This window comes from Trachurus japonicus, chromosome 2 (genome assembly GCF_045865225.1).
Source record: "Trachurus japonicus isolate A0001 chromosome 2, Traja_1.0".
In the NCBI taxonomy this organism is placed as follows: Eukaryota; Metazoa; Chordata; class Actinopteri; order Carangiformes; family Carangidae; genus Trachurus; species Trachurus japonicus.
In genome coordinates, this window is record NC_140908.1 from 890,651 (window position 1) to 906,028 (window position 15,378).

General features: G+C 45.8%; 1 protein-coding gene across 4 annotated transcripts in view; it reads right to left on the reverse strand.

The window, feature by feature from the left end:
• The window catches only part of agap1 (ArfGAP with GTPase domain, ankyrin repeat and PH domain 1), a 137,148-nt gene that overhangs the window by 86,774 nt on the left and 34,996 nt on the right, over positions 1–15,378 (reverse strand). For all 4 annotated transcript variants that reach the window (XM_085794180.1, XM_085794162.1, XM_085794153.1 and 1 more), the window contains exons 2-3: positions 5,844–5,902; positions 5,118–5,205 (exon numbers count right to left, since the gene is read on the reverse strand). In XM_085794180.1, the coding sequence (XP_085650306.1) occupies positions 5,118–5,205; positions 5,844–5,902 (147 nt within the window). The remainder of the gene's footprint in view (positions 1–5,117; positions 5,206–5,843; positions 5,903–15,378) is intronic.

Genomic DNA, 15,378 nt, shown 5'->3' on the forward strand with positions numbered 1-15,378 from the left:
GCTGCAGCGACTCACATGTTACAGCACAAATACACAAACACCAGGAGTTTATTATTTTATTTCCTGTTTTTACGAGTAGTATTTTTTCAGTTTCTCAGACTTAACGAGATTTCAAAATCCTGCAAGAAGCTCCAACCTGCAAGTTTTCTGCTACGTGTACATACAACAGTAAGAGCGTGTAAGGACTAATTTCAAAATAAAGGTGTCCTTCCAAAACGGATTCAGTTGCAATAGTTTTCAGGGTGATGTAGATTTTTAAAGGAAAAGTCCACTAACTTTTCTTATTGTCACTGTGTTCCCTGTAAAATCAGATATTATTGAGAGGAGACGACCTGTTGTTACAGAGCAGTCTGATGGAGCGCCTTTATTTTGAAATGAGTCCTTATGTTACCTGCAGGTGGGAGCTTCTCGTGGGATTTTGAAATATTATTAAATCAGGAAAAAAAGTACTCTGAAAAACTGAAAAATAAATGAATACTATGAAAAACAGAGCTTTTATTTATGTATTTCTTTATTATTTTTCAAGTGAATGTAATAGGCCTACACTTCTGCAAATTAGTCCAATAACCTCTCTGTAATGGAGACCATGTGCTCTGCTGGAGTTTGACTTTCTGAGGTTTTTTGGGGGGTATTTATATTTATATTTAACCCCCCACCCCACCCCCCCTCTGACACTGAGGCTTCATGACCTGGCCACTGTTTGTCCCAGTGGGGCGATGAAAACCAATCGATCAATCGATCAATATGTGGAGAAACCAATACAATCCAGTCCACTTCATATTTTATATTCTCTCCTTTTGCTGTCCAGCGGTGCATTCAGGGACAGTCAGACAAACGAGCAGCGGCTGTGACTGTTGATCCATAGAGATGATATTGATTATTGATATTAAAGTGACAGAAAATTCTACTTAAATGTTTCTATCTGTAAAATTTAGAACGATCAATAACATAAATACTGATCAGTGTGAAACTGAACCAGCGGCCCGTCTTTACGTCTTTATTTGCAGATTGTTTCCTTCTGTTTTTTAACCTCATAAACGAGGGAACCTGGAGGTCTGAGTGTCCCTGAATGCAGCGTGAGGCGTTCAGGGACAGTGCAGGTAAAAGTGTCCGAGGCGACTCTAAACCTCTGGGCCACAGCTGGAGACGAGAATAGCTCTGTGTTCATCCTGCGGTCGCCGTGGCGCTGTGGTTACCGTGGCGCTGCTGCGGTCGCCGTGGCGCTCTCCCTCCAGCCACCAACTCTGCTCCCAATCAGTCACCATGGGAATCCGGGCTGCTGTGCATATTTTTAGAGCACAGGAATGTGGGAACGACACTCGGGCTTCCCGCTCCTCTCCCTCCTCCTCCTCTTCTCCCTCCTCTCCCTCCTCTCCCTCCTCTCCCTCCTCTTCTCCCTCCTCCTTACCGTTCCCTCCCTCCTCTCTTCCTCTCCCTCTCTCTCCTTATCCCTCCTTCCCTCCTCTCCCTATCTCTCCCTCCTTATCCTCTTCTCTTTCCCTCTCCCTCCTCTCTCCTTTTCTCCTCCTTCTCCTCTCCATCTTCTCCTCTCTTACTTCCTCTCCCTCCTCTCCCTCCTTCTCCCTCCTCTCCCTCCTCTCCCTCCTTCTCCCTCCTCTCCCTCCTCTCCCTCCTCTCCCTCCTTCTCCCTCCTCTCCCTCCTTCTCCCTCCTCTCCCTCCTCCTTCTCCTCCTCTCCCTCCTTCTCCCTCTGAGGTCCAGCAGCCTTGTTTCAGAGACTCCTTTTCTTTAATTGGAGCTCAAACGCCACTTCCTCGCCACCGCCGCCGCTGCCAAGTGGTGGGATCAAAGGCGGCGGCGGCGAGGAGGAGGAGGAGGAGGAGGAGGAGGAGCTGCTGGTGGAGGCCGGTCTGGATCCTGATCCTGGATCCGGGTCAGGATGTGTTGTTGTTGTTGTAGCTGCTGCTGGGATCAGGAACCAGAGGAAACTAACGGAGCTGAGGACGATTTTATCACCGAGCAGCGAACGCACCGCGAAGGGGGGATTCCCCTTCTCCTCCTCCTCCCTCCTCCTCCTCCTCCTCCTCTCAGATCATTGAGAGATCAGCAACTCTTCACCTCCTCCAGATTTAACACCTCTTCCTCTTCCTCCTCCCCCTCTCTTCTTCTTCCTCTCTCCCCCTCCTCTCTCTTCTTCTTCCTTTTCCTCTCCCTCCTTCTCTCTTCCTCCTTTTCCTCCTCTTTCTCTCTCTCTTCTTCCTCTTCCTCCCCTCTATCTCTCCTCTTCCTCCTCCTCTGTCTTCTTCTTCCTCCTCTCTCTCTTTTTCTCTCTCTCTTCTTCTTCCTTTTCTTCCTCCTCCTGTCTTCTTCTTCCTCCTCCTCTCTCCTCTTCTTCCTCCTCTCTCTCTTCTTCCTCCTCTCTCTCTCTTCTTCCTCCTCTCTTTCTCCTTCTTCTTCCTCCTCTCCCTCCTTCTCTCTTCTCCTCTTCCTCCTCCCCATCCTCCCCATCCTCCTCCCCCTATTTCTCCCCCTCCTCCTCTTCATCCCCCTCCTCCCCCTCCCCCTCCTCCTCCTCCTCCTCTTCATCCCCCTCCTCCTCCTCCTCTCCTCCTCCTCCTCCTCTTCATCCCCCTCCTCCTCCTCCTCCTCCTCCCTATACAACCCTAACCCTCTGCTGGTTCTTCAGGCTTCAAAGGGTTAATGAGGCTCAGGAAACACGCTGCTGGATCCAGATCTGATGGTTCAGCTCCACTGGTTCTGATCCCTCCACCCGGCGTTCCCGGCGTTCCCAGTCTAACTAACTAACAGTGTTGTGTTGCGTGTCCACTCTGCTGGTGAAATATTAAAGGACTGTGGAGCTTTAGTGGAAGTGGGTCTTTGCCTGAGGGGGGGTAGTGGAAGTACAGTGTGTGTGTGTGTGTGTGTGTGTGTGTGTGTGTGTGTGTGGGGGGGGGTTAATTAATATTAATGAGGAAGATGTCGTTGACTCTTCACTGTAGCAGCTCTTTAAAGTTTCATTTCCAGTTCGCCTCAGTTATTTCCAGAGGCAGATCGACTGTCGCTTGATCACAGGGGAAGCTTGAGGGAATACTGCTTCTACTACTGCTTCTACTACTACTACTACTACTACTACTACTACCACTACTAATACTACTGCTGCAGCTTCTTCATATATATATACTGACGAGATGCCGCCTTCTGCTTCTCAGCGTACGTCAACACGGCGGCCATCTTGGTCCGGGGTTTCTGACTATAGACATATAAACGTCTGACCAGCAGTCAGACCCTGTAGAACATGTTTCAGTGTATTTATGCATGTGGGTGTGTGTCTGAGTATGTAAGAGTATGTTTAATATACATAATGTATAATTGTTGTATCATAAATATCTGTCTGACAGTTATAATAAACCAAACGTCTTGAGAATCGGTTGAATATTCAGTTGAATCGGTTGAGATAGTTGATAGACGTCTGCCTCTGTTGACTAAAGCAGGAAGTAGACACGGCTTCCCCCTGACCAAGATGGCCGCCACGTTGACGCATCGTTCCAATGGACAGCAGCGTCAGAGGAGCTATCTATTTGTATGTATCTACGCTACTAACTACTACTACTACTACTACTACTACTACTACGGCTTCTTCTTCTCAAAACAGCTTTAAAAACATTTGGTTCCACCCTTTTGCATTTTATTTGCAGGTAAATCTGTATTTTCTTTAGGTTCTGTAGAACTTTAACAACGTGAACTCTACCTGGTAGAAATTAGGGTTGTGAACGATAAACCGATGCGACTGGATATTCGGTTTAACAAGTGAGAGATTCGGCTGTATCGGTAGCAGCCTCCTGAATCGATACAAATTAGCCATGAATTCCTAGATGAATCGGTTGTAGAGTCATGAACCGGGTATCGCTATGGGCTAGAGTGGCTTAGTCGTTCGCGGTGTCTTTAATTAGCTTCCATAAATCAATCAACGGGCCACGTATAAAACAATTTTTTTCCTGCAAATATCTTTGTTACAAACACGATTCGCTAACTGGAGTAGTTTCATCGTTGTGTCCAATAACGGAGGGGACGGGGGGGTTTTGTTGAACAGATTGAAGTCGTGATGTTAGCTTTGCTGCTGCTATTAGCACACTCCCCATCCAGGAGCTGTGCTCCTGTCTCTGCTGCTGCTACAGGTAGACAACCTGGTCTGACCTGAGGGTGTTGAACACTGGACGCGACGTGGAAGCATAGACTAGGCTATTTTAATTAGCGATAACTCTAAACCCGGCTGAGAAAAAAAGCAGCCGTCTTCGCTGTAATCGCCCGCGACCCCTGTGGCTAACTACGTTTCGACGTATTTTAGATATGAGCGTTAGCTGCTGTTAGCCCTACCGGCCTGGTAGCTCAGCTAGTTAGCTTCCATCGAATAAACAAAGTAATACGTAGCGGTCTTGTTGCTAAGGCAAAAACTCCGCTGCCAGCCCCTGGAAAAGGAACCTGGTTCTTAGCTCTGACCAGCAAGGAGTTGGGTGCTGAACCAAGAAAAAAATGGTTGTGCTGAGCAGGCACTGGCTCGCGATAACCAGACTACGGAACCAGCTCGGTGGAAAAGGGCTAATTACAAAAACGTTATCACAGATATTGGGTCCATGTCAAAGAATAAATACATTGGGGACATGTGATTTTGTTTGTTTATTCTCTTTTTTCTTCTTTCTTTTTTTTGACAGTGCTTGGGATATATTTGAAAAAAATATTGTAGTACTACTGTAAAGATAGTCAATTCTTTATTTTATAAAAATATTAGCCTACAACAAATATATTAACCGTAGACTCGAATCGTCCTACACTGTATCGAATCGGATCGAATCGGTCTGTATTAAAAGGATATCGTTTTGGAATCGAATCGTAATCTGTGTATCTAGATTCATATCGAATCGTTTATCACAGAGAGATGTGCAACCCTAGTAGAAATGTAAATGAATTTAATTAATTGTTTTTGTAAAAATAAAAAATAAACATTCTTCTTTTTCTTCTTGACTCTGGATGAATCTACTTCCCTCAGATATGAAACATCGTCTTTAAACCTCTTTAACATTCTCTCCTGTTTGATGAGTGAGTCAACAGATCCAGCTCCACCTGTGAGCATAAAGAGGTAAAAGGGGGCGGAGCTTCTACCTTCAGGTGACTCCTCCTGGACGTACGTTCCCGTCAGGTACCGGTGCACCAGCGCCGACTTACCGCTGGCCAGGTTACCCACAATGCCCTGCAGCGGGGGAGAGAGAGGGGGGAGGAGGAGGAGGAGGAGGGGGGGTTGGCAGCAGTTACAGTCACAACATGATGATTTAACCTGATGGAGGAGAAGAGGAGGAGGAGAAGAGGAGAGGAGGAGAGGAGAGGAGGAGAAGAGGAGAGGAAGAGAACAGGAGGAGAAGAGAAGAGGAGGTGGAAGAGAAGAGGAGGAGGAGAGGAAGGGGAGAGGAAGGAGGAGAGGAGGAGGAGGAGAAGAGGAGAGGAGAGGAAGGAGGAGAAGAGGAGGAGGAGAGGAAGAGAAGAGGAGGAGGAGAGGATGAGAAGAGGAGGAGGAGAGGAAGGAGGAGAAGAGGAGGAGGAGAGGAAAGGAGGAGGAGGAGGAGGGGGAGGACAGGAGAGGGGAGGAAGAGGAGGAGGAGAGGAAGAGAAGAGGAGGAGGAGAGGAAGAGGAGAGGAGGAGGAAGAGAAGAGGAGGAGGAGAGGAAGAGGAGAGGAGGAAGAGGAGAGAAGGAGGAGAAGACGAGAGGAGGAGGAGAGGAAGAGAAAAGGAGGAGGAAGAGGAGAAGAGGAGGAGAGGAAGAGAAGAGGAGGAGGAGGAGGAGGAGAGGAAGAGGCAAAAAGCTGCAAAAACAGACGGGTCCTTGAACTCACCACTTTCAGCTCCGGCACCATCCGACTCAGCGTCCACTCCTGACTGTTCACGAACGCATCTGGAGGAGACAGAGAGACAGAGACAGCTGTCAATCAACTGCAGCCATGGCAACGGCCTGGTGGTGCGTTCAGGTGCAGCGCAGGATTTCATTAACACAACAAACACAGAACTGAAACACAGAGTTCAGGACTTCTCCAGATGTGAACTTCAGACGAACGATTCCAGATGTTGTGATAACGACTCAGCAAGAATGAATGAACCACCGTGTGTGTGTGTGTGTGTGTGTGTGTGTGTGTGTGTGTGTGTGTGGGCAGAAAGGCTGAGGGGTCATGGGAAATGAGGTAGAGGAGAATTGATCTTCCTCCTACACACACACACACACACACACACACACACAGTGTAGCTTGTCCCGGTCCTTGAACACATCGTTCTCCTCCATGTTTTTAAACTGTTTTATGAATCTGAACGAGACGTTTTACCCAGAATGCAACAGTTCTGCTGATCAGACAACAATCAAGCTCCTTTTTAAGTGGGGGGAAATAATCTATAAATTGTTTTTTGGGGGGTTTTGGCTTCTACCTCTCCTGCACAATGTTTAATTTGACTATTTTAATTGTTTATGCAGGTTATATAATTTGCAAATAAAAAACTCAACTCAACTCAACTAATCTGATATAAAACTGTTGATTTAACAAGAACAGAGTCTCTGGGCTTTTATTGTGAAATCCGTTTGTTTCTGCCCGTTCAGGTCTAAAAATAACTTATTTTTTTAAATACATTTAAAATAACTAAAATCTAAATAAAATCTAAATAAATAAAATAAAATAATGTAGGCTAATATGTGACTTTGTGACCTCATTGGTGTCGCCCGGGGCAACAAGAAGCCGCCCCAGACTGAACAGGAACCCCTTCACAGTGAGATCAGTTATTGATTATTGAACAGCTGCTGATTATTATGGACTGATCCGCTCATCCTCAAACAGATGTTTTCCTCCAGCTGTTGCTGTTGCTAGGATACAAACACAGCTTGTTTCTCTGTGTGTGTTGGTATCTGTGAGGAGCCTCCCCATTGGCTGCTGCTCACAGAGGGGGGCATTGTTGAGGGTTTTACAGACGTTGGCTTGTGTTGGTGGACCTGACCCCCTCCCTCACCCCCTCCTCACCCCTCCTCCCCTCCTCCCCCCTCTCTGCCAGGCAGGATGTTGATCCAGCTGCTTCCTGTTTTTCGGGGGCTCCTCCAGTTCCCCCAGTCCGACCCACAGCCGGGGAGGAACTGGTTAACTGGGGGGTGGGGGGGGACGAGGAGAAGGAGAAGAGGAAGAGAGGAAGAGGAGAGGAGAAGAAGAGGAGAAGGAGAAGAGGAGGAGAGGAAGAGATGTGGAGGAGAAGGAGTAGAGGAGGAGAGGAAGAGGAGAGGAAGAGAAGAGGAGGAGAAGGAGTAGAGGAGGAGAGGAAGAGGAGAGGAAGAGAAGAGAAGAGGAAGAGGAAGAGGAGAGGAGGAGGAAGAGGAGAGGAAGAGAAGAGAAGAGGAAGAGGAAAAGAGAAGAGGAAGAGGAGAGGAGGAGAGGAAGAAGTGAGGAGGAGAAGGAGAGGAAGAGGAGAGGAGAGGAGGAGAAGAGGAGGAGGAAGAGAAGAGGAGGAAGAGGAGGAGAGGAAGAGAAGAGGAGGAGGAGGAGAAGGTCTAGAGAGAGCTGCTTCTCTCCTCTGACTAACAGATGGAGGAAGAGAGGAGAGAGATGGAGGGATAAATAAAAGAGGAGAGGAGGATCAGATGGACGGAGAGGAAGAAGAGGAAGAAGAGGAAGAGAGGATGAAAAAAGAGGAAAAAGTTGTTTGTATGTCAGAGGTCAAAGGTCAAGAGAGAGCTGCTTCTCTCCTCTGACCAACAGATGGAGGAAGAGAGGAGGAGGAGAGAGAGAGATGGAGAGATGGAGGGATAAATAAAAGAGGAGAGAAGGAACAGATGGACGGAGAAGAGGAAGAGGAAGAGGAGGAAACGATGTCGAGCTCCTCTTCGTCGCTTCAGGGAGGAACAACATGGAAATGAGAACGAGCGCCGAGGGAGAGAAAACAATCCTCCATCCATCCATCCCTCCATCATCACATCTATCTGTGTCAACACAGGAGGAGGAGGAGAGGAGGAGAGGAAGAGGAGGAGGAGAAGAGGAGGAGAAGAGGAGGAGAAGGAGGAGGAGGAGGAGGAGAGGAGGAGGAGAACAGGAGGAGAAGGAGGAGGAGGAGGAGAAGAAGAAGAGGAGGAAGAGGCAAAAAGCTGCAAACCGACGGGCCTTGAACTCACCACAGCACCGTGTGTGTGTGTGTGTGTGTGTTTACATGGAGGCAGCTGTGAGACAAAACAGGAATAAACAAGATAAGAGGACGAGACCTGAGAGGAAACATCCGTCTGGATCCATCCCATAGTGGACTTTTACATTTCTATTTTTAGAAATTTGACATTTTTTTTCTAGACATTTTAAACTTTCATTCTGAGATATTGTTCCCACTTTCAGAAGAAGAAGAGAAGGAAGAAGAAAAGAAGATGAAGTGAGGGATGAAACAAGATGGAGACCAGACGAGAGCCGATCTGAACCAGTTTCACTTCCTCTTTGATGTTAGGAGGATCAATCAGTGATCAGTGGATCAATATGAAGCCTCAGATGGTGAACAGCTGCTGGTCCAGATGTGACCACTTCCTGTCACTGTGACATCACCGTGACATCACTGTGACATCACTGTGACATCATTGTGACATCACTGTGACATCACTGTGACATCACCGTGACATCACTGTGACATCACTGTGACATCATTGTGACATCATTGTGACATCACTGTGACATCACCGTGACATCACCGTGACATCACTGTGACATCACCGTGACATCACCGTGACATCACTGTGACATCACCGTGACATCACCTGAATCTGAAACTTTGTGGTTTTTACAACAAACGTTAATTTTGATGTTTTGTGAAAAGTATCAAGGATGAGCTGCAGGGACAGAAACATCTGGAGGCAGGATGGAAGAGGAGGAGGAGGAGGGGGGGGGGGGGTCAGACTGAACACTGACTCCAGACCAGTTTACAATATTTACACTCTGACATGTTGTTTTCATCAAGAGGAGGAAGGAGGAGGAGGAGGAAGAGGAGGAGGAAGAGAAGGAGAAGAAGAAGGAGGAGGAAGAGGAGGAAGTGGAAGGAGAAGAAGGAGAAGGAGGAAGAAAGAGAGAGAGAGAGAGGAAGAGGAGGAGGAGGAGGAAAAGGAGAGGAGAAGAAGAAGGAGGAAGAAGAAGAGGGGGAGGAGGAGGAGAAGAAGAAGGAGGAAGAGGAGAAGAAGGAGGAGCAGGAGGAAGAAGAGGAGGAAGAGGAGGAGGAGGAGGAGGAGGAAAAGGAGAGGAGAAGAAGAAGGAGGAAGAGGAGAAGAAGGAGGAGCAGGAGGAAGAAGAGGAGGAAGAGGAGGAGTAGGGGAAGGAGAGGAAGGAGAAGAAAAAGGGGGAGGAAGAGGAGATGAAGGAGAAGAGGAAGAAGCAGCGGTGGAGGTGCGATGACCTCACAGTGATGTCATCGTCTTACACAAACACTGCCGCGTGTCCTGAGGCATGCTGGGAATTCACACCTCCACACAGAAACAACAACAGAAGACAGTGATGACTTCACAGACGTCTCCATGACGACCAGCTGTCAATCACTGACCCCCCCCCCAGTGGAAAATGTGACCGCTCCACATTCTTCCTGTTTGTTTGTCTCCGTGGCGCCCACGCCCCGGACCAGCGCTCCACAACACAACACAACAACACAACACAACAACACACAACAACACGGCCAACATCACTGACCGCGGTGCGTTCACTGGCCGTGGGAGAACAGAGGCTCAGGCCGCAGAGACTTGTTGATTTGTTTCAATTCAATTCAAAAGTAGCCGACTCTATTAGTCTGTTAGGAGCTTCTAGTGGAACACAACGATCCACACATCCCTACATACCACACACACACACATACCCAACACAATGATAACACACATTCCTACAACCACACATAACTACAAGTACTCTCAGCAAAGTTAAAAAGGACACATACAAAGATTTAAAAATGGTTGAAAACAGGTTGACTCTGAGAAGAAGAAGAGCTGAGCTCCTTTCTCTTCTGGTTGTTGTTGTTGTTGTTGTTTACAAAACAAGTCACACAACAGCTGCATGTGAAATGTTGTGTTGGTGTCGTTTCCATGACAACAACAACTCATCTGTCTTCAATGCAGCCCCCAACACACACACACACACACACACACACACACACACACACACACACACACAGACACACACACACACACACACACACAGACACACACACACACACACACACACACACAGACACAGACACACACACACACACACACAGCCTGAGGTGATGCAGGTTTGAATAGATGATCTTGGCTACAAACACACACACACACACACACGCCACTAATGACACTATTGTGTTAACACACGCTCAGTGGGGTCTTGGGAGGAGTGTGGCTCTTCCCTCAGGGCCGGGTGTGTAACTGTGTGTGTATAGTAGGCTATAGCCTACATATGTGTGTGTGTGTGTGTGTGTGTGTGTGTGTGTGTGTGTGTGTGTGGCGAATCAGAGCGCCGCCTCATCAGTCACATGTGACATCACATTATTTCCCTTCACGCTGTTTCTCCTCCTCTGTCATAAATGTTTTTCTCTTTTCTTCACCTGCTGTTTTCTACTGTAACTACACCTCCTTCTCTTCCTCCTCCTCCTCCTCTCCTTCTTCTTCTCCTCCTCCTCATGAGCCACTGAAACATCAGATCCAGGATCAGCTGTGGATCAATAACCTGCAGCAGCTGTGACAGTTTAAGGTAGATTTGATGAGAACCTAGTCTGAGGCCGTTGACTCACTGTTTTGGTAGGAAACGGATCCAGGGCCAGAGAGACAGACCTTTCCTTCAAAATAAAAGCACCAAGCTAATAAAATGCGGTAAAACTCTTTAATTTAAGGAATATAATTTACAAGAAAGTCCCCGAGCCATTTTGCTTTTATTGTATTACAAGTTAATGTTTATTTTCTAAGTTTTATGTTGGTGAATACTTTTATTTTGGTGAATCTGGTGATTTCGGTATGCTACAGACAGGAACCAGAATGTAGACGAAATTGGAGGTAACAGACACCATGATGGTGATGCCAGGCTAACTCTAACCAGGCTTTAGACACTGAGCTCCTCTTGGTTTAACCTGGTTAGTGTGAAACTCACTGACTCTAACAACCAACACACATTTCATTTATTGATTAACGTCTTCACTCAGCTGCTGCGTCTGTTTGTCTTTGTCAATAAAGCTTTTCAACTTGAACTCATCAGCCTGGTGCTGACAGCTGTACAGTGTGTGTGTGTGTGTGTGTGTGTGTGTGTGTGTGTGTGTGTGTGTGTGTGTGTGTGTGTGTGTGTGTGTACCTGTCTGTCAATTTGCATGTGTCAACGTTAATTAAACCTGTCTGACGGCTAACGGCTCCGTTTCCACACACACAGCTGTGTGAGGTCAACACACTCACACACACACACACACTGACACACACACACAGCTTGTCTGCAGTCACACACATACAACAGAGCGGTGCAGACTAACTCCTGGAGAAGATTCAGCCTCGTTTGTCTCAGTTAGTGAAGAAACAGATTCATAAGAGACGATGCAGCAATTAGACAGAGCCGCAGGAGAACGACAAGAAAGAGGAAGAGAAGGACTAAAGAGAATGACAAGAAGGAGGAGGAGGAGAAGGAGAAAGACAATGACAAGAAAGAGGAGGAGAAGGACAAGAAAGAGGAGAAGGAGATGAAAGAGGAAGAGAACAAGAAAAGAGAAGAACTGTAATCTGACAGGAAGTGTTTTCCTGAGCTCATGTTGATGTGTCTGAAAAGATGGAAGGATAGAAGGAGGGAAAGCAGAGGAAGGATAGAAAGACAAAAGGAAGGAGAGATGAAGGAGGGATGATGAGGAGTAAGGAAAGAAGAGGAGGAAAGGAAGGAAGGAAGGAAGGAGGAAAGACAAAGGGAACAGAGACGACGACAGCCTCTCAGCTCTGATTAACGACTGAGGCTTTTATTAAAAAACTGGGATTGTGGGTATTTCCTACACACACACACTACTACACACAACTACACACTAACACACACACACACACACACACACACACACACACACACACAATCAGATCAGCGCCGCCTGAGGAAGTGGCGGCAGAAGAGAAGAAGAGGCCGCGCTGTGATTGGCCGGAGCCAATCAATCAATCAACCAATCAGATGGTAGAAAGTAGCCTACAACTCTTTGGTCTGACGGGTTTCACGTTGCCGCGGCGACGGCTGATCAAACTCCATCAGTGTGTGAACTTTAACAACTGCAACATGTGTCACACACACACACGCCTCTGTTCCCGTCATGAATGTAACACGGGGGGGGGGGGAGGAGGAGGAGGGGGGAGGGGGGAGGGGGGGGAGTCGACCTCTGACCCCGACGGCCGGACGGCGAGCGCCTGGCTGCTCAGTGTTGGTGCTGCGTTCAGGGTCTCAGTGTCGCAGCCCATTGTGAGGCTGAATAACAACGACACGGTGACTAATTACAGCGGGAGGAGGTGACACGTGACCTGCAGCGACCTCCGAGGAAACTCCCAGCATGCACCAGTGCAGCCCGACCTCAGGTCTGTCTCCGTCCGTCTGTCTTTACTCCACATGGTTCAAGTCGCCCATTTACCACATTTTTCTCTCAAGCAGAGAGGAGTATTAGGGCCACGTTGAGAAACTTTTCTTTTCCAAGACTGAAAAGTCACAGTTATACAAGAAAGAAGTCATTATTATAATAAAAAAGTCTGTTTTAAAAGAAAAAGGTCATAATGTTACGTGAATAAAAGTTATATTACGAGAAAAAAGTCATAGTTCTACAAGAAAGAAGTAATTGCCAAATAAAAAAGTCAGTTTTACAAGGAAAAAAGTGAAATTATGAGAAAAAGTCGTCGTTTTACCATAAAAAACTGGTAATGTTAAAAGAAAGGAGTCATAATATTCTGTGAAAAAAGTCAGTTTTAAAAGAAAAAAGGTCATAATATTATGAGATAAAAATTATATTTGAGAAAAAAGTCATAGTTTTACGAGAAAAAGTCATAATATTACGGGAAAAAGTCAGTTTTAAAAGAAAACGGTCATATTAATATGAGATAAAAGTTGTATTTTGAGAAAAAAGTCATAGTTTTACAATAAAAAAGTCACAATATTCAAGAAAAATGCCATATTATGAAAAAGAAAGTCATAGTTTTACAAGAAAAAGTCATAATACGATAAAAAGTCAGTTTTACAAGAAAAAAAGTCATAATATTGCGAGAAAATAGTCATAACTTTAGTAGAATAAAGTCCTAGTTTCATGAGAATAAAGTCCTAATATTTGAACCAGTTGTTTTAGAGGAGTAAAGTTGTTAAAACGAGGCCGTGGAGCGTTTGGTGAAGTTGTTCTTCAGGTTTCACCAACAAGGAGAAACTATAGATAGAAGTTCTGACTCTACTGGGCATCGAGGCCTGAAGTGTAACGACGACAGCTTCTCTCTGTGTGTGAAACATCATCACCACGGCTCCCATCAGTAACATCCTCATCGTCCTGGCGACAGGACAAACACCCACAACAGCCGCCATTGTTACGGCGAGTTTGCTCCCTCGCTCTCTTGCTTTGCTCGCAGGCGGCCCCAGCTGTTCACGAGGCTGTTCCTCCTCCTCCTCCTCCTCCTCCTCCTCCTGGCACGAGGAGGCGTCGCTGGGAGGCAGCAGGTGTGACAGAGACAGAGGCGGCGTTCAGGGTCCAGCGTGAGAAAGTGAACATTTCAGCCGGCGACAGGAAGTGAGAGCGCGAAGGAAGAATCTGCAGCAGCGAGCCAAGAAAACACTCCACCCCACGCCACAAAACGAACCGATGGTTAAGGATCCACTTCCTGTTCCTAAACAAACATTTATTCTATATTTATTATTATCTCTTAGTTCACACACAAACCAACCTTGTAAAAAAGTCATAGTTTTACAAGAAAAAAGTTGTAGTATTAAAGCAGAAGTAAGTGGTCCGGTCGTTTTCGCTAATGCTGCTTCAGCAGCTTTTGAAATCGAAATTACAGCTTCAAGTCACAACTTAGACTTGTACGTAGGCAACCCACGTGTTTTTCCGACCTGTTTTACGGTGAAAGAAAGAACGGCCATAATATTATGAACTCGTACCAGATCGAACTGGTACCACTTCGTCGGAAAAAAGTCGAAGTTTCACAACGCACCATAACAGTCATTCCTATGCCACATCACGCGTTCATTGGCTGCAAAAAGCCTGCATGCCGTTCTCTCTCCTCATTGGATAAAAACTGTAGGATACGATAAAGTTTTCTTTAGGCTCAGAGCAGAGCAGAGGGACTGACAGACCTGTGTTTCGGTCCAAACACTCTATGTAAGTGATTGCTGTCGGAAGATATAACTATTTAAGACTTATATTAACACAAATATATCACTTACTTCTGCTTTAAAAGAAAGAAGTCATAATATCACAAGAAAAAAAAGTCATATTACGAGAAAAATTCAGTTTTAAAAGAAAGAAGTCATAATATTATGAGAATAAAAGTTATAGGCCTATTTCGAGAAAAAGTCATAGTTTTATGAGAAAAAGTCATAATATTACAATAAAAAGTCAGTTTTAAAAGAAAAAGGTCATAATATAATGAGAATAAAAGTTATATTTAGAGAAAACAGTCATAGTTTTACAAGAAAAAAGTCATTATATTCAAGAAAGACGCCATATTACAAGAAAAAGTCCTAATATTACAAGAAAGAAGTCATAATATTGCTTGATCAGAGCCTCCGACCGATAAGACTACACACATATAACATACTAATATAGTATAATATAATATAATATAGCCTAATATAATATAATATTATATAATATATAAATAACCACGTATAACTGTAGGGGGCGCCACCAACAGATTAAAACAGTGACGTTGCCCTTTAAACTAAATCCATTGAAGCTGATTCAGAATAAAATCAGAGCAGGATCCAGATGTGTGTGTGTTCATGTGCGTGTCTGTGTGTGTGTGTGTAGATGATATTGTACATGCAGGAACTCTTGTTATGCAAAACCTCTGCTGTCAGGAACCTTCACTCACACACACACACACACACACACACACACACACACACACACACACACACACACACACACACACATCAATGCACCAATAATCAATAATATATATGATTAATATCAATACTCAGAGTCTGATACACACACACGCACACGTGCATTCCTATAGATACAGAGACAGTAACACACACGCACGGATGAGCTTAATACACACACACACACACACACTGACCCAAATATCAGGCTTTTAATCAGGCGCACAACCCTCCCCCACAACTACACACACACTGACACACACACTGGTGTGTTGGCAGTTTGCCGACAGCTTTCATCCTCTTCCCAAATCAAATAAAACCACCGTCACACCACCGGCTA